Source organism: Ictalurus furcatus, chromosome 10 (genome assembly GCF_023375685.1).
Source record: "Ictalurus furcatus strain D&B chromosome 10, Billie_1.0, whole genome shotgun sequence".
NCBI lineage: Eukaryota > Metazoa > Chordata > Actinopteri > Siluriformes > Ictaluridae > Ictalurus > Ictalurus furcatus.
Genome location: NC_071264.1, coordinates 13,738,969 through 13,763,143, shown reverse-complemented (window position 1 = coordinate 13,763,143; position 24,175 = coordinate 13,738,969). Strand labels below are relative to the sequence as shown.

General features: G+C 37.8%; 1 protein-coding gene across 1 annotated transcript in view; it reads left to right on the top strand.

Annotated features, from left to right (window-relative positions):
* The window catches only part of fgf22 (fibroblast growth factor 22), a 32,691-nt gene extending 14,159 nt beyond the window's left edge, over positions 1 to 18,532 (top strand). Inside the window, exons 2-3 of the mRNA XM_053635123.1 lie at positions 12,549 to 12,652; positions 15,468 to 18,532. Coding sequence (XP_053491098.1) covers positions 12,549 to 12,652; positions 15,468 to 15,662 — 299 coding nt within the window. The 3' untranslated portion in view covers positions 15,663 to 18,532. The remainder of the gene's footprint in view (positions 1 to 12,548; positions 12,653 to 15,467) is intronic.
* Positions 18,533 to 24,175: the final 5,643 nt, after the last annotated feature.

Genomic DNA, 24,175 nt, shown 5'->3' with positions numbered 1-24,175 from the left:
CTGTAAATTCCAGTAGTAGAATCAGTAGACTGAATGTTGCACAAATCTACATTATTATATATGACATTGTTTAGCAGTGAACTCTGTTAAATAGTATAATCTTGTTAAGATGTCTTAGCAAATATTACTGCATTTAAGTATGGAATAAAACATGACAGGGCATGCTGTTATATTAAAGTAATCAACAATGAGGTGGTGTGATGCAGCCATATGTGAAGCATAGTTATTTGTACCACCTGTGATTTGCCAATGATTACAATTTTTAATTTGTTTGTTAATAAAAGAACAACATGCCATGCTTTTTATGTTACATTTATTATTACACTACAGCAACAGTTGTTCCCTCACTAACCTCACTTTTGTTGTTATTAAAACAAAGAAAGAAACAAAAAAAAAAAACAACTGCAGCTTTGTTACAGAGAAACTGCAAGTCTCTGTGAATGATCTGTTATTATAGAAAGGATAATAATAATTCCAGAGAGAGTGCATTAATGTAAATGTTGCAGCCTGTACTACTGTCAGAGCATGAGAACTTAACAGCATCGTGGTATAAGTATAATATAACTCACTCAAGCCTCTTGTGCAAGTGAATCGGTTTACAGCGACAGGGTGTTATCAGTGTCAGCACTGTTTATTTCCCCCACGAGACGGGAAGAATTTGGGACAGAGAGGACAGAGAAGAGAAACAGGCCACACAATCACTGAACTCCTTTCCTTTCGCCTTACTTTTTGTCTTTCACTCTTTCTCTTTGTCCATTTCTTAAGCCGGTGATATAATCAGTGTGTTTTTCTTGAGGTAGGATTTGAAAAGTCTGTTATCAGTCCATTAACATCCATATCAGAAACGATTTTAATGTCACCAATTTTCCAAACCTCATATTGAGCTGAAACAGTTAATATGCAGTATATGTGTTTGAAAAATGGTTTGGAACTAGAGATGCACCGATATTAAATTTCTCAGCCGATACCGATAATCGATTATTCAGAGTGATATCGGCCGATACCGATAACCGATACCAATAGTTCTGCCTTTTACACCTTCTTTTAAATTAATCATAATTAATTCCACAATTCTGAATGAAATGCAAATAAAAACTTTATTCTCTCCATTTCAACAAGTTGGTTCACAGTAACTGGTCTCATAAACAGAAAACACATTACTCAAATTAACATTAACACATTAACTAAATTCTGAAGATTAAAGTAAGATTTCTTAATGTATTGAATGTTATTAATGTATATTAACATTGACTTGACTGAATTCCAAAAAACCTCCTGTTAGTCTCACATTCACTCACCACAAACAAAAGCATTTCTATTTCATCACTGAATATCAAACTGGTAATATAATATAAACTTTATATATTAACATTAAATGGATATGAAAAATACTACTCTACAAACATATTTTTCTGTGATATATATACTTTTTAGTCAACTCCATCCATCCATCCATCTTCTATACCGCTTAATCCTTTTCAGGGTCACAGGGGAAACCTGGAGCCTATCCCAGGGAGTATCGGGCACAAGGCGAGGTACACAGGGTGCCAATCCATCGCAGGGCACAATCACATACACATTCACAGGGTGCCAATCCATTGCAGGGCACGATCACATACACTACGGACACTTTGGACTACACATATCTTTGGACTGGGGGAGGAAACCGGAGTAAACGGGGAGGACATGCAAACTCCGCACACACAGGGCCACAGTGGGAATCGAACCCCCGACCCTGGAGGTGTGAGGCGAACGTGCTAACCACTAAGCCACGGTGTGTCAAAAAAAAAAAAGATTAGACTTGACGCTGAAACTCCTGCTTCACTGCTGCAGCATCCGGTGTAAAGTTTTAGTATTGCAGAGCTTACAGAGATTACAAACCACAGTTCTGTCATCATTCCACACAAGATACATCTTCTTTACACACAGCATGAAATCAGTGTGTTTTCCCACCATTTTTTGATTGACAGGATATAATCTGCCCTGATCATCGGATGTTTTTAACATGAAAAATTGCCTTTATCGGCCGTTACAGATTATTGGCCGATACATCGGTGCATCTCTATTCGAAATGATAACCACAACAAATATCTTTGACATTACTGAAGAAATACATCTTGCTTGAGACATAAAACAAACTTATTTGTAAATAATTTTTTATAAATTATGTCTGTATTCTTTGGGACCCTACGTTACACCAAACAGCCATAACATTAAAACCACTAAAATTTTGTTCCACCTAAACAGCTTGATCCATCGCGACATGGACTCCACAAGACCTCTGAAGGTGTGCTGTAACAGCAGATCCTTTAAGTCCTGTAAGTTGTGAGGTTTGCCTCCATGGATCAGACTTGTTTGTCCAGAACACCCCACAGATGCTTGATCAGATTGAGATCTGGTGAATTTGGAGGCCAAGTCAACACCTTGAACTCTTTGTCATGTTCCTCAAAACTTTCCTGAACAATTTTTTTGCAGTGTGGCAGGGAGCATTATCCTACTGAAAGAATGAATGCCATGAATGTCAGGACCCAAGGTTTCCCAACTGAACATTGCCCAGAGCATCACACTGCCTCCACCAGCTTGCCTTCTTCCCATAGTGTATCCAGGTGACATCTCTTCCCCAGGTAAGCAACCTGGCCGTCCACATGATGTAAAAGAAACTGTGATTCATCACACCAGGCCACCTTTTTCCATTGCTCCATGGTCCATTTCTGATGTGTCCATTGTAGGCACTTAGGGCAGGGGACAGGTGTCAGCATGGGCACTCTGTCTAAAGCTAAGCAGCCCCATATGCAGCAAGTTGTGATGCAATGTGTGTTCTGACACCTTTCTATCATAGCCAGCGTTAACTTCAATTTGTGCTACAGTAGCTCTTCTGTGGGATCAGACCAGACAGGCTAGCCTTCAGTCCCCATGCAAAAAAATCAATGAGCTCTGGGCATCCATGTCCCTGTCGGTAGTTCACCAGTTGTCCTTAATTGGACAACTTTTTTTGGTCCAATGACTAACCATTATATTCCAAGAACACCACCCAAGACCTGCCATTTTGGAGATGCTCGGACCCAGACGCCTAGTCATCACAATTTGGCCCATGTCAAAGTTGCCCAGATCCTTATGCTTGCCCATTTTTACTGCTTCCAACACATCAACTTCCTGAACTGATTGTTCACTTGATGCCTAATAAATCCTACCCCCTGACAGGAGCAATTGTCGTGGGATAATCAATGTTTTCACTTCAGTTGTCACTCATTTTAATGTTATGGCTGATTGGTGAATATATTAATAGTAAAAGTGACAGTACACTGCACAATTAAAAAAAAAGGTTTAATCTAGAACTTGTCCTTTAGGAAGCAAAGAACCCCTTAACTACCCTTAAGAACCATTGAGAAACAAATTTTCTAAGACTGTAACCCATTGGTTTCACTTAAACTGTTTAGATTCCCTTTCTACATCGACCACAGACTCAAAAACGAGTTCACTTCCTCTCACTTTTCCTTCCACTAACATTATTCTTGGTTAGCTTTTGTAAACAGTAGAAATTATAAGATCATTAATTATGAGAAGTTGTGTTTATTAGTGCTGTGGGGTGTCATAAGCCTTCATTGTAATCACTGTAAGCTGTGAAGAATTACCTCATTTGAGGAATTGAATGTGAGACCAGCCCATGGCAACTGCAGTACAGTCAATATTGTGCTTATGTAAACCAGGATGGGTAAAAAGGTCATATCTTAAATTCCAAATCAAACTCTAGAGGGAAAAAAAAGTATATGGATGTGTGTGGGGGGATAGGAATATCTGACAGGTGCACCTGGAGGGGACATTTGGCTGGTTCTGAAGCTTACAAAACTGCAGCTTTTATTTAAAATAAATAAATAAATAAACAAACAAACAAATGTGCCAAAAGCCTTGCCATTTGTTGACTGTGGTTAAGGTTACAGTTAGATTTAAGTGTAGCTACATTAAAAAATAATGTCAATGGAAGGTCCTTGCAAGGATAGTAAATATATATATATATATATATATATATATATATATATATATATATATATATATATATATATATCGTGTGTGTGTGTGTGCCCACTGAGACATTTCTCATAGCCTGTTGGGTGGGATAAATGAATCTCACTCGACTTCAGACGCTTACTGAGAATGATGCACATCCAGAAACACAAGTGTTTTCCTCACAGCTCACCCTTTCTAACGTCTCTGCGGAAAACTCCAGGCTACTCATACAGCACAAACAATTTTTAATGGAATTTTACATTTCATAACTCCAGCAAACCCCTTGATGGAAAAAAAAAATCACATACATGTGTGAAAATATGTGAAGTGTGCAAACACAACACCGGTTTATTAAAAAAAGAGATATCTTTGTTAAATATAGGTGTGCAACAATTATTGGTACCCCTATGAATTCATATGAGAAAAATATATTTGAAGTATATTCCCACTGATATATTTTTTTTTTCTTTAGTACACCTGGGTGACTAGGAACAGGAAATTGTTCAACCATGATTTCCTGTTTCACAGGGGTATAAATTTGAGGTAACACAAAATGGGAAGTGGTTATAAGAATATAGCAAAAGCATTGAAAATGCCCATTTCCACCATCAGGGCAATAATTAAGAAGTTCCAGTCAACTGGAAATTGAATTGAAGGTGTGTCTATATTGTCTGATCACACTGGAAAGAGGATGGTTCGAGTGGCCAATAAATCTCCAAGGATCACAGCTGGAGAATTACAGAAATTAGTTGTGTCTTGGGGTCTGAAAGTCTCCAAAACTACAATCCGAAGTCATCTACATCACCACAAGTTGTTTGGGAGAGTTTCAAGAAAAAAGTCTCCACTCTCATCCAAAAACAAATTCAAGCATCTTCAGTTTGCCAGACACTACTGGAACTTCAAATGGGATTGGGTTCTATGGTCAGATAAAATAGAGCTTTTTGGCAATAAACACCAGAGGTGGTTTTGGCGAGCACAGAGAGGCAGCTGCATGGAAAAGTACCTCATGTCCACGGTTAAATATGGTGGTGGGTCTTGAATGTTTTGGGGCTGTTTTTCTGGACCTGGTCATTTTGTTAGGATACATGGCATCATGGACTCTATCAGATATCAGCAAATATTAAATGAAAATCTGAATTTTGCCTCTGCCAGAAAGCTTAAAATGGGCCATGGTTGGATCTTCCAGCAGGACAATGATCCAAAACATACATCAAAATCAACACAAAAATGGTTTACTGACCACAAAATCAAGGTCCTGCCATGGTCATCCCAGTCCCCTGACTTGAACCCCATAGAAAACCTGTGGGGTGAACCGAAGAGGAGATTCCACCAGCATGGACCTCGAAATTTGTAGGATCTGGAGAGATTCTGTAGGAAGGAATGGTCTCAGATCCCTTGCCATGTATTCTCCAACCTCATCAGTCATTATAGGAGAAGACTCAGAGCTGTTATCTTGGCAAAGGGAGGTAGCACAAAGTATTGACTAAAATGAGCCAATAATTGTATATATTATATGTTGTATATACCTATATTTAACAAAGATATTTTTGGATAACCCTGTGTTTTGTTTGCAATTGTTTGATATCCATGAGAGCAGAGTATTTTTGTTAATATTTTGAACAAAATATCAAAAGTTTAAACCATAAAGACAATTTTTCACAGGCTTCTTTGCTTATATTTACCAAAGGTGCCAATATTAGTGGAGGGCACTGTTGAAAATAATCCTTAAATAAAATGAAAATAAACTTATACCCATGCAATCTTTTTTTTATTTATTTAAATTATGTAAAATAGAGTTACAGACCTAAAAGCTAGAAAATGTTCTACAAATGTCACCCCTGAGTTTGTGTGTCAAACCTGACAAGCCAGCTGAAGACGTTACAGAATTTTTTTTTTTTTTTATCTTTGCTCCCCGGCAGGACAGAGCATCCTTCCCTTCACAATGACACCATTCAACTGCTCATTGTCACCCTCCGTGATGATGTCACCACAAACCCAGCTCATTCATAAAGATCATGCTATCATGTTGCAGGTTCACAAGCTTGAATGCCAAGTGTTACTCAGCACCTCAGCAGCAGGAATTCTGCCATTATGGACATGATATGTCAAATTGTGACACAGGAAAGTTGTGATGAGATAGTGCATGACCTACAGACAATTAAAGCAACAGTTAGGTCAAATAAATTAAGTAAACAACTGTCAGTTTAGCACCGTGGCTATGAGTAAAAGTAGGAATATTATGAGCAACCATTTGGGGGCTTCACTCAGAAAAGTTTTTTTTTTTTTATTTCCTGAAAAAACTCTGTTGCTGGCCTTTGTTATTTATCAGTTGTTTACTGTGAAATGATTCTTGTTCACTCATGAGGATAAGAAATTAGTCTTAGAAATGAACAATAGATTTGTCCAATTAAAATGACAACAAAGCAGTGGGGTCCTGCTAATCAAGCATTTCATGTTATATAACAACTTGTATAACAAAGGCTAAATAACAGAAATTAACCATGTTTTTGTGGTGAAAAAAACTCAATCAATCCCATCAATCCCAAGTAGGAGTGAAGTAATATTGTCAATCTTTTAGTTTGTGTAAATGTTTTCCTAAGCCAAACCGAAACAAACAAAAAAAATTCCACAAGATTTACAAATGTTTCTGTAATGCTGATTTCTTCATACTCAAATGCGTATGCTGATAAATTCTAATCGGTCTTAAATTACCAACTAAAAAAAAAAAGACTAAACAGCAAAAGAGCACCTCCTAAATACGTTCCAGTAAAGCAGCTTACCTATTGCAGTATGCAAACTATGAAAGACACATACTAACTCCTCCTCCTTTTATACAGCAACATTTTTTTTTTTAATTCAATTACTAGTCTTATTTTTTTTAATGTAGGCTGTGTATTTATTTTGAAATGCTTTCTTCCAAGTCATTAATATGAAATGTTAATGAGTTTGACAGTGACTGTGTTTTGTTAAATTTTTGTATGCATTTGAAATAAATAAGCTATTTAAACTTGATAGCATAATCTGTATATAAAATTGAGTGCTTCATGCTAATTATATATGATCTGAAGCCGATCAACTGAAGATCACATTAGTGAGTGTCCTTATACATAAATTTACACCAATGAACATTTTTCTAGGCTAACTCGATTTTCATGAATGCCACATTTCTTGTGTACAAGCTCCTTCAAATGATTTATGAAAAAAATTGTTCATATCCAGCTTGATAAATGAGGCCCAATGTTCTCGAGTCCCAGAGAACCCTGAAACTGTAACTCTCATGAGTCGGCACCAAGCTGTTCATAGCGGTAACTGGTGTGGCCTTTTTATGGTGTGAGATCTCACCACACACAGGCCGAGGCAGGAGCCGGCTCGAGAGCACATCCGCGGAGGCAGATCAGATCAAAGGTCCTGGTCACGGCCATTAGGGCCAGCAGAGAGGAACCCAACATGAAAAGCCTGTGTTTTGAAAGGGAAGCAAAGAAGAGAAAGAGAAGGAGCAGAGAAAAAAACAACAGTGCCCTCTCTTAGCAAACTGTGAAATAATTGAAAAGGTATGTCAATCAAGGGCAAGCGTACCGTTGGAACCGAGAGATTCCCATGCTTTTTTGTAGAGGGGGCGACAGGCCAGGGAGAGATGATGAAGGGGGCGACCTGCAAAATTAAAGACCTCCAGGCAAGTTGGGAAAAGCTAGAGAAACTCTGCCCAATCTTTCACCCAGTCTACCCCCTCCTTCCCTTTTAATTGAGGTGGGAGGAACCTTGGTTTTTGCAACAAAAGCCGGGTCATTAATAAGTCCTTGTCGGCTTCCAGATCTCAGGTAGGTAACAAAGGCCTATTCGGAGCAAACGGCCAGTTGAAGGAAACATAATTTTATGACCCCCCTGACCCCTGTAACCCCCCCCCACCACCACCACCACCACTACCACCAAAACCTTCTTACTAACCATGTACAACTCTTAGCCCTCCCCTTCTCCTTATTCAACTATAATTTTGACAAAAGGAACCCAGTGAGAATTCTCTTTTCTCCCCCGCTTCTCTTTCTACCAATTTTCAAGGTCAAAAAAAGACCCAATGATCTGACGATGGGCTCACTTCCAAAAAACTCTACAGACTGGGGGGCTGAAAGAGAAGACTGAATGAGGAGACAAAACGAATAAAGAAGACTAAGCACAGGACTTGTTCCATGCTTTGAGAAATCCCATGCAAGATCAGAAAATTTCTGGTCCACAGTTGACTAAGCAGAAGCGAGGATTTGCTTAATTGACAGTTTTGGCTAAAAGGTTAAGAGAGCACAGACACACAAAATGACCTTTTTGAACGATCTTTGGCATTGCAAACCTGAAGCATAGGTTACAATGCTTTTTTTTCCTCCTGTATATAATCCAGTTTAGTTTAAGATGGATTATGTGGGCCAAGAGATTAGTGATGTACAAGCTTAAGAAAAAAGATTTCATCTGGAATCCTAAAGGATTTTTCCATTTGTCCCTCTAGGGGAATCCTTAAGTATAACTATAAAGATATAGTTAAAAAAATCGCTCTAAATATAAAAGAATAGCAGAGTCCACACCACAGCTATAACGAGAATGGCACAGAGAAACTATATCGTTGGAATCACTTTCAGAACGAGTTTTTCCTTGCTAATGAATGCTAAAAACATTGACAGCCAATCAGAATCCATCCTGCTTTAAAGAGCTCGAGCATTTCAAGCAGCAGACAACATAACTGCAGCGTGCACATAGAATAATCAGAAGGATATCTTGCATTGTGTGGACACTAATATAGTTATCATTATAGTTCTCATTCTTGGCGTGAACAGGCCTTTAAGGTTTTACCATGAACACCCAACAGCGCCTGTTTTGGAAGTGAAGAACTCTTAACTTTCCACAGTAGCAAGCACCCAGGAGGAAAGCATTTTTTAAAGGTTGGTTACAGTGGTGTGGGGGGTGGGGGGTGGGGGGGGGGTTATGGTGGCTTAGTGGTTAGCACATTTGCCTCTTTGTCTTTGACTGACATTTGAACTGAATGGGTTTAATCCAAACCCCAGTAACTAAAAAACAGCTGAGTAATGTCATATGGACCATGTGTTCTGATGGTAAATGCGTGTGTCTGTGTCTGTGTCCATGTGTCTGTAATAATTTATTTAGCAGTTAAAAGGGTCCCTGGTTGCCAAAAGTTTGAGAATTTTTCTAAATAATGTTGAAAAAAATTATAAAGTTCTACAAAGTTATGGCTAAATAAACCTGGTCAGTGATGTTTGTTTAATCGAGCTTTCCATCCTTTTTCATAAGATGGTACTAATACATTGGTGGTATTTTTTCTTGAAATGTAACTTTAAAAAAATGTATCCAATGACTGTTTGGATTCTTTGGGTTGCATGATGTGAAAGCATAGTGTGTTGGCTGATATAATAGATATATCCTAAACTTAAGTTAATATAATGGCCTTCAGCACATTTGATATTATCAAAGGGAATTCATGTTAGTATTAAACTATCGTGCCCTTACAGATCTATCCCAAGCTAATTTTGTTTTCTCTTCAAGAACCCCAGAGTATTACTCATGTCTTTTGAAGCATCCTAAAGCTAATCCATAAGAGGTCAATTATATGCCAATGAGGAGAGGTCTTGACTCCCTGGGCTCATGCCTAATTACAGAGATTAGGAGTAGCAGCACTTTCAGGCACCAGCACTTTTCATTTGACTGGCTCAGTCCTCATAAACTCATTGTGAACCCCAGTCATCTGGGACGCTGTCAGAGAGGATTATGAGCTGTACACATGCTTCTACTGCATGATGCTTGCAACACCCAAAGGAAATATAAACAGGAAAAAACACACTGTTCTTCAAAGCACGGGCATTTCTAATGGAGATGATGAGTTGGCTCTGCAGCTGGTGGAAGCTACCTGCATGACCTGAGAGTTTGGCTTCTAGCTGTGACTGGGCCTCCTTCACCCGCATGTCAAAGGAGAAAGCCGCTCGATTTATTTATTTAGTTTCTTCCTTCACCTGAAGAGGGTGATGTCTTGAACTGGCATGCTTACACGGACACGTGGCTGCTCTTCTTTTGCTGTGTTGAGAGTCATTACCACAAATGGAGCCAGTGATCGCTTAAGGTTAAGTTTTCCAGGTGATACAATATTCAATAATAAAACATGGAATAAAACATGACAGGGTATGTTGCTATAAATAATGTTGAAAATAATCAACGATGGGGTAGTTTTACTGTTACTGTAACCGCCTCAAAGATTTATTATTTTCCAATAACAACATACCCCAAGGTGTTTTTTCCCTCCTACACAGCAATTTGCCAATGATTACCATTTTTATTTATTAAAGAATGACACATCATACAGTTTATCCATTTATTAAATGTTGTGGAACTTCCAAAAAAACAGGTTATTACATTGGCTATTCATCAGTTTAAGCTGGTCCTCTATAATAGATTCACATGTACAAAAGCAGCTGAAATGATTTCTTTGTTCATACAGAGTGTGCCATATCTGATACAAGCTTTCAACATAAGCTATTGGTTAATGTTCTGCTTGGAGAATGACTTTTTATCGAGGTTTCATCACAAGTTCTTCAAAGATTCTTTGGGTATTTAAGTGTGTTTGTATTAATTTAAGGGTTTCCCTAAAAGTATTGCACCAAGGAGCCTTTAAATGTTATCCTTTTCTCCTAAGAGTGTAGCATTTACTTTGGTTTGACTATTAGAAATAAGTCCATTTGCTAGGAAACTTAAAATAGTATCCAAATAGTAGTAGCTTCTTCAGTAGCTTCCTTAATGTTTGAAGAATATTTGATTGGTATTCTCGTTGTCAAATTCTACTTGTTTAAATATACAGTATATCTGTTTTTCAAATAACAAGTTGCTAAGAATTCGAGTTAAGAAGAACTTAGGTGTAACTCTGGCAACTCTCTCAATTATGCCTCCCTCAAGTCATGCTCTATCATCTTTTCAAATGACACTCAATTGTGAAGAGTGTTTAGTTTAGTTACTCTTGCCTTCATTTCAGCTCAAACCAGTCTGGTGATTCTCCTCTGTCCTCTCTCATCAGCAAGGCATTTGTGCCAGCAGAACTGCCACACCGTGGATGTTTTTTTGTTTTCTGCACCATTCTGTGTAAGCTGTAATGCATTGAAAATCCCAGGAGATCAGCAGTTGCTTAAATACTCATACTCAAAATGCCTGGAAGCAAAATCTGAAATGGTGAAAGTCACTGAGATCACATTTCCCCCATTTTAATGTTTCATGTAAACATTAATTGAAGCTATTGACCTGTATTTGCATGATTCTATGTATTGTGTGACCGTCACATGCCACATTGGCTGATTGAATAACTGCATGACCAGTGTACAAGTTCAGCGAATCACTGAATTACAATAAAGTCCAACCCCAAACATGCTTCTGAAGTGTTATTTAGACAGGGGTCGGATTTGTATCAAACCCAGCAGAGAAACATCGATTTTAACCAGTTTCAGCACTGTGATACACTATCCTACATGCACTGTTACATATACATTATGGGTCTGATGTGAATTCTAGTGTGAAAATGTTCAGTAGTAGGTATTTCTTGGTGTTTCAGTATTAATATTTACAATATCATTATATAAGTGAATGAAACTAAGCAGCGGGCCGTGTTTGGCCTAAAGGTCTTAGGTGTAACACGTACGATCTAATGGTTTAATGTCTTCAACCAGAGCTCAGACTCTAAAAGCCTTGAAGTGGCCTCTGGGTTAGTTTTTGCATTTGCTGCCTGCATTTCCTTACTGGCGCTGGGTCAACATCTCATTCAGCACCTTCATGTGATTCTGTATTTACAGTCCAGTGCAGGCAGCTGATTTGTCTATGTCATTTCCCCTCACGACCCTCAGCGGAGACGGAATGTTTCTTAGGGTGTTTGCGTTTTTGCTCTTTGAGCTAAGTAACACAGCCTTTAGGTAACAGGGATTATCCGAACAGATAGCACGATGCATCAGGGATCCTTTGTAGGTGAAACCTGAAACAGTGTTGAGATGAGTGCCTCCCGTACAGCAATCAGATCCCATTCAGATGTTGATGGACAAGCACTGAGGTTTGTACTGGACTATCTGCTTTATCGTTGTGATCTGGCTTCCAGTTTTAAACAGAATCAGATCACCAAAGAACATGGGCAAGGTCTGATTTCTAAGAAGCAATTAAAGATAGTTTGTGCTCTGTTAAATGATAAAATAACATGGGTGGAGTGTTCACAAACCCAGCGTGATGCATTTTTTTAAAAATGTCTTTTATTCCCACTTGTCAGTGTATTACTATAACTACAAGATACAGGTGCAGGTGCAGGTACACAAGTAGACACGTACCTGAACTATGCTTAACTTCTCAATAAATAGAATAATTCAAAAGGGCTATTGTTGCTTGTCCTATGTTTTTCTACTACTGGGGAAAGAAATATTCCTAGCACATGGATGGCTGTTTTTCTAATCGGTAATGATAGAGTAGTTTTTGATGCGGAAACTCCCCCTTCTCTAACCTAGGCCTCTATTTTCTGTTTTCTTCTCCAGGTCTGATGGAAATTCGATCTGTTAGTGTGGGAGTTGTCGCCATCAAATCTGTCAGCACCGGCCTGTACTTAGCTATGTCCAAAAAAGGCACACTGTTTGGATCGGTAGGTACATCTTCAGTCATTTTACAAGACATTCTGTAAGGGCTGCAGTCCAATCTCATGAGAACTAACACAATACAGTATTTAGAGCAATGGTATATGGTTCACTTTTCAATACGGAACCTCATATTGCTTGAAGTGAAAATAATATTTACCTTCATCCACACCTGGATGTGGTTGATTTCTGTCTTCGCCCAAAAGAAAGAATGAACCTAGAAATAAATGTCACTGAAATGCCGCTGAATTTAAAATGCCAGAAAATAAGTGCACTGACCTAAATCCCAATTAACTGAGCTCAGTGAGCTTTACGAGAACTCTTTGAGGGCTCCTGCTGGTCACAGTTTTGTTCCTGTGAACCTTGTGCGTGCCATCAGACAGTTGTTTGTGCCTCGTTTAATGAGCGTGTGGTGCCTGAGAACTTTATGCACTCTATGAGACCATTCAACATGACAATCAGTCATCCAACGATGATAAGTCTGCCTTTCAGACGTCTCTATTATGAAAGTAAACAAACAAACAATCCATGTAGCACGAAAACGTCTGATTTCATCCCTGTTTGAAGCTCACCCTAATGTCTATTGATCACAACACTCACTCAGGAGCTGATCTTATCTAAGTGCAGGCAGCGGGATGGTGCTGATAACATCCTCTAAGCGGAAACCTGAACCACATTGTCATTGTGCCATCTCTTCTTCTTGAGATAAGAGCTCTACCCAGCCGTAGCAGAAGAGCAAAATATCACTATAGTAGGAGTGTAATGTAATACCACTATCTATATCTGTTTAGTGTATCTGTATTCAGATTTTAAAATGCCAGCACTGATTGTGGTCTGTGAATTCTGGCTCTGACAGTTCATCAACCTCAGATATCACAACAGATGTATGTGGGACTATTTTTTTTATTTCTTTATTATTTTGTCAAACAGTTATTAGGGGTCAAGCCCTGAAGGGTTGAAGAGCCCTACTGTCTTCGTTAGTTTTCTTATTATCATTCTGCTTCTGCTCTTAGTCTATGGCAGCGTATAGAACCGCTTGCAGGAAAGTTCTGAAATTTGGCACACAGATAGAGGACAGTCTGTTGTGTTAATACAGCAAATTTGGATTCTCTAACTCAATCCCTTCCATGCCACCAACTGCCAAAAATTGCACTCATGTATATGTAAATAACTTTTGAACTATGAGTCCTAGAAGCAAAATTCTTTGACGTCAAGAAAATTTTTCCGCCATTTTGAATGTTCTGAAAAACATACTTTTTCAAACTCGTCCTAGGCTGTTTGTCCAATTTGCACGAAAATTGGCCTGCATCATCTAGAGGCACTCACGACAAAAAGTTATTCACAGAATTTTGATAAACCATACTGTTTCCCAGTGGTGCTTCAACGAGTTCGATAGTGAGCACGCCACAATTGATATGAGGGTATATCTCTGTAATGCTTTAGCGCATACATACCAAACTTATTATTTGCCGTAGCCATCATGACTTAAGCATGTCTGCACAGTTTCAGAACAGTGTCCCTTAGTGGTCACGAGATATGAAAAAAAAGCCAATTTTTGCTTATAACTAGTGAACAGTTTGTCATAAAATCATCAAATTGGTCTCATTAGATTCAGTGGGACAAACCGAGTCCAACAATATGAAAAATTCCAATGCCGGCCTTTTGGATGTTGGCCATATTGAATTTAGTCATAAAATGCTGTACTTTACAAACAACTTGGGACAGCGCCACCTTGTGGAAAAAATTATAATGCTATTTCTAAAAATGCTAACAGTTATCGACTTCTTTTCTTTTGCCTTCTGTCATGAGACTGGTCTTAATAGATTCCGTGGTGAATGCTGAAAACAATGTTATTTGTGTCATGGTCGAGCAAACTTCCTGTCCGCGAATTCTAAGTGTTTTGAAAACCTACATTTTCGAACTCCTCCTAGACCGTTTGTCCAATTTTGCATGAAAATTGGCCTGCATCATCAAAAAAAATTTCACAGAATTTTAATTAACCATACTGTTTTCAAATGCCACTTCAACAAATTTGAAGAACATGCAAAATTGAACTTGAGGTTGTATCTCCGCAACACTTTGAGGGATTGTGACGAAACTTGGTACGTGTCATTAACATTAGGCCCTGAGCTTACCTGCAGAGTTTTGGCACACTGCCTCCTACTGTTCAGGAGATAGCAAAAATGTTTTTTGGTTTATAACTGTTCAACGCTTTCCTGTATGATAACCATCATGCCCGATGCTACCTGAGCAGTTTCAGAACAGCGCCACATACTGGACAAAAAGCTATTTTTAGTATTTTTTTAAATAAATGTATTTTTATGATTGAAAGTTTACTTTTTCTAACTCCTTATATGCTGTTCATCAGACTCTAACCAAAACATGTCACAAAGCTCCTTTTGCTGCTCACGGTGCTGATAATTTGCTTGACCCTGGTATTACTGCTTGCAGTTATATTTTTTGTCTGTGCCTGCCTGTGATATTTTCTAAATAATTTTTGTTTTTATTCTCCAAAATATATGTAAGTTAGCTAGTACACTAAACTGTGACCCTGACCAGGCAATTACTAAGGATGAATGCAGTAACTCATGTTCACATTCACATACTCTTATTGGTTTGGTTCAATCTTGTTCTATTTTAAGCGTTTATTTCTAAAACGAAGCAAAATTATCTGCTAACAGAATAAGAACATGCAAACCTCGCAATTATTAAAAAATATCTAGAAGTAAGATTATTAATCTTATATTTGGCTTATTATAATCATATGATAGGAAATACTAGACAAACTCAACTATATTCATGTTTTCCCTTGCTTTTTTGTAGGTAAGATATAGCCCAAGCTGCAAGTTTAAGGAGCGCATTGAGGAGAATGGCTACAACACATACGCGTCCTTGCGCTGGAAGCATGGCGGGAGACAGATGTTTGTGTCACTGAATGGTCGAGGGAAACCGCGGAGGGGCCATAAAGCTAGACGGCGACACCCTTCCACTCACTTCCTCCCAATGCTCCCAACATAACTGCAATCTCTAATTAGCTTTTTATTATTATTATTAATGTCATACACATATATAGCTGTATATGTATGCTTGCAGAGGATTCTTTCTACATCTTTTTTTTGCATTGTCACATAGTATATTAACTTATTCTTCCATCCCTGTTAGCTTAAAGCCTAATAAAGCTGTTGTAAGGTGTTTAATATTATACATAAGCAATTACCTGCCATATTTACAGTATGTTCTTGCTGGAGACACTAAGCATTTACAACATCTCTAACCAGCTGTTGTAAAATACATTATCATATTTACGTCACGGCAATAGACTAGTAGTTAACATTTTAGAAACAAAACATCCTCAAACACATTTTTCTTAGATATAATGGAAAGATATTTGCATTGTAACATTTGTGTCTTCAGTTTTGACAAAAACACATTTTCCACGTCCCTAAAAAAAAAAAAGAAAAGAAAAAAAAAAAAAGATTTTGTGTTCACTCAGATGTGTATTTTTTTGTCAGGTATATAAATACAAGTCCAAGTGCTTCTAACATCTTTGCTGCAATCAAACTACACTTAGATTACATAGAACCCTAAGGGGTTATCAAGTTTGTGCCTTTGAGGGAACCCTTAACAGTTATATGTAGAACCCTAAAACTGAGGTTTCCATTTCAGCTGACAAAAGTATTTGAAAATGAATTTGGATATTTGAATTATCACATTAAATAAAATTCCACATTTTTCTGCTGTGTATTTAATATAATTAAATTTTTGCCAATGTTGTTTTTCTTTGTTTTGAACTTGTTAAGGGTAGGATTTCCATTTAAAACCATATAATTCAAAGTGACTTGTTATGGTTTTGAGATTTTATTTTTTATTTTTTGTAAAATGGGCCAAATGTGAAGCATACTGGATTCCAAGGTAGTGGTCAAGTCAGTCACGCTTGCACCATGACCAAGCACCTCAAAAATGCTCCACAGACGTAGCTAAATTCCTGTTAAGCAGCTCGCTTTGCCAGCAAGCTAACATTACTAGGCAGATCATTAGCTACAACAGGGGCATTACCTGGGCTGTTAATCATCCAGGGCTGAGCCTAGATTCTTCTCCATCAAAAAACATTTAAAAATGTACTTTTAAATAGACTGTTTCCATGCATTTTTTCTTGCATGTGAAGGCTAACTGCTTAAAAAATGTGAAAATTATCATAAAACTTGCCTCAGGTGTTATCACTGTTTGCAAGACTACGAGACCGATAAAATATAAAAGTTTTTACCTGTCTAACATGAACTATGATTGCATGGGTTTTGCTGCTACAGTGCCATGCAAAGTGAAAGTGCATTAGCTGTCCTTATGCTCTGCCCATATCATGTTCAAGTAAACTGGAACTCATATAGACATTTACAAGCCTTGTTATCCTGCTCAGAATCAGAGTATGTTAGTGTTTCAGTTTCAGTTTGGTAGACAAAATACAACACTCTGTTCACTGAAGATACAAAATTACAACACTGCCATCTTCTTTTACTGACGTTCAGTTACACTGTGGCAAACCACTCCAAGTGGAGAATTATTCGTGGCTAAAAAACAGCCTTGAATGCCCGGGCCAGGTTATGCCCAAGGCTACATAGCTAAACTGGGTATTGAGTGTTTAACATCACTGTAGAAAGAACTAGCTATTTTAACAGAATATAAAACTTTTTCATTCGTTTAATGACTGATCTACTTTTCTCTGGATGATTCACATTTGGCCCAATTTATATAAACTTTTTACTTAATAACTTTATTTATATAAATTTTATATAAAGTTTTTAATTTTTGAGATTTGCATCAAGGTTTTGATTTTTTTTTTATCTGAAAAAGGTAAACCTGCAGTTTCATATGATGTGTTTTTAAAGGAAAATCTTACTCAAGTTCAAAAAAAAGAAAAAACATTTAGTAAATTTCCTAAATCCTAAAATTTTTTCATGTTTAATATGATGTGTTTATATTTCAAATATACAAAATTCATCTTCAAATACTTCAGTCAGCTTCCAAGCTACATATTTACAAGAATTATTTTAGAGTGCTAGAATTGTTAATCATCCAAAAAGCCCTAGAGGAACCTTTTTTTTTTTTTTTTTTTTTTTAAATACTGTAGAGTTATATCAGGACTAACCACAAAACACTAGATCAGGAGTTTATAACTCTGTAATGTCAAATTTTCTCTTCTGTAACACACCTCATTCAGCTGATCTGGACTGATAATGAGATAATGAGCTGGAACAGGTGTTTTAGGAGCAGGAAAAACACTAATTAGTACTGTGTTATATTCACTGTCAACTTTTCTCAAAGGACTCTTGCTGGAATGATGGAGGTCAGACTCAAACACTCCTTCAAACCTCCACACACAATTGATCATCCATTAGAACAATGGACTGGATTGACAGCTTGTATACTGGACTATTTCTCTATATAACACTTTGTATTATTCGTGTTTAAATCACACTAACATTTCCCCCACAACCTGTTGCAAATGCTGCATTTCATATGTTTCAACCTTACACATTCTTGAGTTTAGAGGTGGTGTTCCTGTCAATCGTTTGTCTTTCCAAACTGTTGGCCTGGTACATGAATTACTGACTTCATGCCGTAAACCACAATGTGCTGATCGGACAGCTAATGCTGAACATCATATGACTGGCAGAGAGAGGAAATCTAAAGCCATTGGCTGAATTCTAGCTGTTCTAATAAAGTATTTATATGCTGGAGTGCAAACAGAACCCTGCTCACAGCTGTTAATGTTACCTGGCCTCTACAGGCTTTAGAGAGTTGTGTTTGTCTAATGCTTAAAAAAATAGATTTCTTGAATAATAATAATAATAATAATAATAATAATAATAAAAAAATCCAACAAATGATACATGTTGCGAAAGAAAAAAACAACATATATTACACTAATATCTTTTGGATGAGCCGTTAAACCAAGGTCCTGACTCTGTGTGGTCATTAAAAATCCCAGGACACTTCTCGTAAAAGAGTAGGGTTATAACCTCTGTGTCCTGGTGAAATTCCCACATTGGCCCTTATCTCTCATGACCCCCTAATAATCTTCATCCCTGAATTGGCGATATCACTCTCCTCTCCTCTCCACCAATAGCTGATGTGTGGTGGGCGTTCTGGCGCACTATGGCTACCGTCGCATCATCCAGGTCGATGCTACACACTGGTGGTGGTTTGAGGAGATTTCCCCTCCATACAATGTAAAGTGCTTTGAGTTTCTAGAAAATCACTATATAGATCTAAGAAATCATTATTATTATTATTTTCTTTAGTATTATTCTGTCCACTGATACATCTCCATGCTCCATCAAGTGCACTTAGTAAATGTCAGGTGAATAGGAATGTACAGTGCCATTCACTGGTAAAGCATACTGATCTGAAATGAAATAGGGCTTTGAAACTACACTATATAGCTATGCTAGACAAGTTGTTTAAATTCACAATTTGTATTGGATCCACATAAGGAATATAACACTTTGGAATGTACTGATATAGGAAAATAAGTGGTGTAATGCAGCTCAGAGTTGATTATTTTCCAATAACAGCACATTCCAAAGATTTTTATTCCTCTTATACCACAGCAATTTGCCAATGATTATACTTTGCTCTTAATTAAACCATGATGTATAGTACTCTTATCTGTTTATAGTACATATAAGGTTGTGGAACTCCCATAAAACAAGTTAGTTCCTGTTATGTTTTAACATCTATAAATAATCATTTCTTCACCAACCTCTATTTTTTTTATCCGTCTCTTGAACTTCTTAAGACAAAATTCAGCTTGTCCTGTTATAGAAAAACTGTCCTGAAGATTTTACTATGTTGGAAAACTTTCATTTAAAGTTACAGCTTTACCTCTGACTGTTACAAAGGGCTGACACTAGAGACAGTCTCAACAATTATACACATTTTATATGAAGTCCCTGTGTACATTGTTACTATAGGACTCATTAGAATGGGTGCATTAATATAAGCCTTGCGGAGTTGCTGTTACAGAAAATTAATTAACCTTCTGACCAAACAAAATTGAGAATTCAGCAAAAAAGGGTCATGGTATAAGTCTGTTTTAGCTACTGCAGTCCATGTCTTCAATAAATACTCATAAGATTGTGGAACTATAAGAAAGGATGGCATTCTTACCAGTTTTCTACTGACCAGTTTGAAGGCCAAACCATTATGTGATCAGATGAGGGAGCTTAAGATCTTAAGATGGCTGCATGTGTCACAGGAAAAAGATGTCTGTGATTGGTCCAAATATCACATGGTGGATTATGTCACTGCATGGATAGCATAGGATTAGTTGTAGCAGTTTGAGTCCTGTTTCTGGGTATTTGCTCGAAGCTATTGAAGCAGCAAGCCCAATATGTTCAAAGAAAAACTTAATAAAATGACAATTTTTCTGTTTTCTGTTCCTACTTCACTAAATAAATCAACACAGCCAACATCTCTCTGCCAAATGTTGCTTATTTTACCTCCACTCACCCACTGCTGTTCGTTGTGCATTTGTTCTGTTTATAGTGTTGCTAGGTCAGTGCTACAACAGTAGCAACAAAATGAGGCAAATGATCAAAATTTGCAGCTCCTGAACTCTGCCTACCCTGCCTTTAAAGTGTAACAGTAGGACGATTAGGATTATACTTATGACCACTACTGTCACATCCAAGACCAGTTCAATACCAGGACTAGCTGAGTCTTGAGGGGGCAATGACAAGTCCAAATGAAAGTGAGTCAAAATCAAGACAAAAACCATCAAATCCTTCTTGAGGCCAAGCCTTTACATCAATTTCATATATGCTACACCAAAATTACTTGACAACTACCTAAAATCCTGCAGAATCCTTATGGACAATAGATTAGGCATTTAATTGGGCTACCACGAGAAGACAACACATTTAATGCGATGCAGTACTTATATAATTCAAATATCCAAATTTCTCATACTTTTTTCAGCTTCACAGCTTCATACCCCTACAGCTGTATTCACTGGGATTCCAAAATTGGGACCTGATAAATGTTCTTAGTCCTGTTCACAAAATGAAGTATAATAGCAACAATGGCAACTGTGTGGTATGAATATGAGCAGGTGAAAGGTGTTTCATATAATAGACCTCCCAGACCCTGTAAAGATCCGCTACTTCTGAGCTGAAAGAGCACCATGGGAGTGCTATTTAAACACCATTGGCTCACAGCATGGGAGGGCACCATCCCATGGCTAGCCCGCCTGGTCCGATCCCACAGAAGAGCTACTGTAGAACAAATTGCTGAAAAATTAATGCTGGCTATGATAAAATAAAAAAAAGGTGTCAGAACACACACTGCATTGCAACTTGTTGCATATGGGGCTGTGTAGCCGCAGACCAGTCAGGTATAGTAAGTGTGATGGTCTGGGGAATGTTATGCTGGGAAACCTTGGGTGCTGGCATTCATTTGGATGTTACTTTGACATGTACCACCTTCCTAAACATTGTTCCAGACCAAGTGCACCCCTTCATGGCAACCATGTTCCCTAATGGCAATGACCTTTTTCAGCAGGATAATGTACCCTGCCACACTGCAAAAATTGTTCAGAAATGGTTTGAGGAATATGACAAAGATTTCACAAATTCCCCAGATCTCAATCCGATTGAGCATCTGTGTGAAGTGCTGGACAAACAAGTCTAATCTATGGGGGCCCCACCTCACAACATAAAGGACTTAAAGGATCTGCTGCTAATATCTTGCTACCAGACATCACAGCACACCTTCAGAGGTTTTATATTTTTGGCAGCACAAGGAGGACCTACATGATATTAGGCAGGTGGTTTTAATGTTATGACCGATTGGTATATCTTATGAAGTATATTAGTGTTATGATGTATCTCTAGCTAATGGTAACTAATAATAAGCGGTATAAACCTCAGCCTTCCACAAAATATGATATGATTTTGATTCATTAGGCAATGGCTTGATATTTGACAATATTTGGCAATGGTTTGATATTTGTCCATTCTGTTATGATGACATACAAAAGGACAAATCAGAGTTACATAAACTAACTTTCTAGCCTATTAAATGGTTTACACAGCCATTTATATACATGAGACACTTTTTACACCGTCAATTGTTGCCTTTTAATTCGATGCATTGATCCAAATCATCAGATCATTGCAACCACAGCCTAAAAAGAACTGAAGAAATCCAAAGCTATGCCCCCAAATAATGAATATCGTTAACATAAAAATGTGTGACCAGTGTTTGCTCACCTGTTTGTTTGCTGTGTTGCGTGAGGCCAGGGAATCATTCGTTTCTATGTTAGCTAGCTAAACTTGCTTGTTCCTTCATGACAATATGCTCACTAACAATCCTCACCATTGGACAATGATAAAATTAACTTTCAAATTTCCCATTGATTAGTATAGCATGTTCTGCTACTATTCAAACTGGCCTACACAGGTAGATTTGCCAAGTTATTCAGTTTCACATCATATGACACTGGTGGCTGCACTGAAAATACTACTACTACTAATAATAATAATAATGAGGAGGAGAAGATCACCCCTTAGCTATGCTCATGGGCTGAGGGCAAACGAAGCGACTTCTATTAGTGTCTGATGTAAAGGAATTCCCCTAGTTGTTAACCACTGAGTAAATAAAGTCTATAGAAAACAAGCCACTGTTACAGCATGCAATTCTTCATATTAATCCTATTTTCCACATCTTTAGTATCTAGCGTAAATGACTTCTAACCTCTCTTTCTTCATCCCTTATGACAGTTAAGGAATTCAGATCCTGTGTCTTTCTCCCTTCTTCTTGGCTTTAAGGTAAGGCCATCTGTTCATGCCAGTCCTTTGCTCCAGACGCACAGAAACAAAAACGAGGAGCCTGTAATTATCATTGTTGCGCTACTGTCCTGTCAGTTCCCTCGCCAGAGAAACCAGAGTGATCTCTTGGCAGCGCTGGGGCGAAAGATCAAAGCGGAAGACCTTTGATCATCAGCTTCTGCATGGAAAATCAAGGTGGAATGCTTTAAAGAGAGCAGTGCAGAAGGGCATGGGCAGTTCTACAAGATGTCCTCCTCCAACATTACAGTTGCATGTCAGTACACGGTACTCAGGTGTTGGGTTTTAAATTCAGGCCATCAGGTGACAGGCACTTGAAGTTCGTTTATTGTGTGAGATATGCTTGGACGTCGACCGTGGTTAGTAGATGGAAATCTTATTCGCAGATGGTGGACTACTAGAGAGGCTACAAATGACCTTTGCTGAACTTTCCTGCCCCTTGCAAGGAAAAATCAATCAGCTTTTTTCAATGTAATCTGCTGCAGGTCTTTTGTATGAGATATACAAATATGGACATTTAATAAAATGCTATATTTTTCAATTATATTTGGAAGTGGAGTGCCTCAGTGAGCTTGTGTTTTGGAAGTTGACAGCCTCCTAGGCCCTGAGAAAAGTGTAGGAAAGATCATTAGTGAGTCGCTGTGTCTCTTAGAGAGCCACACTAATCCCCCGACTTCTTCATCACCATTCAGTTCTCTGAATTTAGGATTAGATGTATTTTTTTGTTGCTAAACCTGACAAATTAATAGTGAATAGCTGTGCCAGTGGCAGCAAAATCTTCTCTTCTCTTCTCTTCTTGCCTTGTCTCTTCTCATCACTTCTTGCTTCATCTCTTGTCTTCTTTTTTGTCTCTTCTCATCTTGTATCATCTCTCTTCTCTTTTTTTCTCTTCTATTTTCTTCTTGTCTTGTCTCCTATTCTTGTCTCTTCTCCTTTTTCTTGTCTCATCTCTCATCTCTTAAGAGAAGATACAAGACAAGAAGAGAAGTAACAAGAAGAGATCTTTTCTCTTCTCTTCTTGTCTTCTCTAATCTTTTCTCTTATCTCTTCTCCTCTTGTCTCTTCTCTTCTCTTATTTTTTTGTCTTCTCTTCTTATCTACTCAGATTCTCTCTTCTCTTCTCGTCTCTTCATTCCTCACCACATTCTCTCTTCCCTTAACTTCTTGAAGGCATGTGATTTCATTTTTCACATTTTATCAGTTTTTCACGATTCACTTATTTTCACAATTCTCACACACTTAAGTTAATTTTTTGCATGTAATGCATGTGTTATTATTTTCCTTAAAGGGTCTCTTCTCTTCTCTTCTCTTCTCTTCTCTTCTGTGTATGTGACCAGCACACATTAAGAAGGAAATGTCCTGGCATTCATGTTCGGTATCAAACTGCAAAGTCTCTGCATTTGTTTACAAGGTGGATTATCTGGATAAAATGTAGCACAATTGGAGTCATTTCTGTAAGTCAGTGTTTGGGCAATCTATAACAGAACACATGTTGGGTTAATTTGACCACACACTGTTTGGTTATGTGTAAAACCCAATGTGGTGTGTTGCTTTAATTACCCCAAAATTGGTTCATTGTGACACAGTCACGGGTTATTTTGTACCCTTATTTCTGGGTGGTTTAGCATATTTATGATTATTTATACACCATGTTGGGGTCTTGAATACAATGTAAATAAAAAAGAA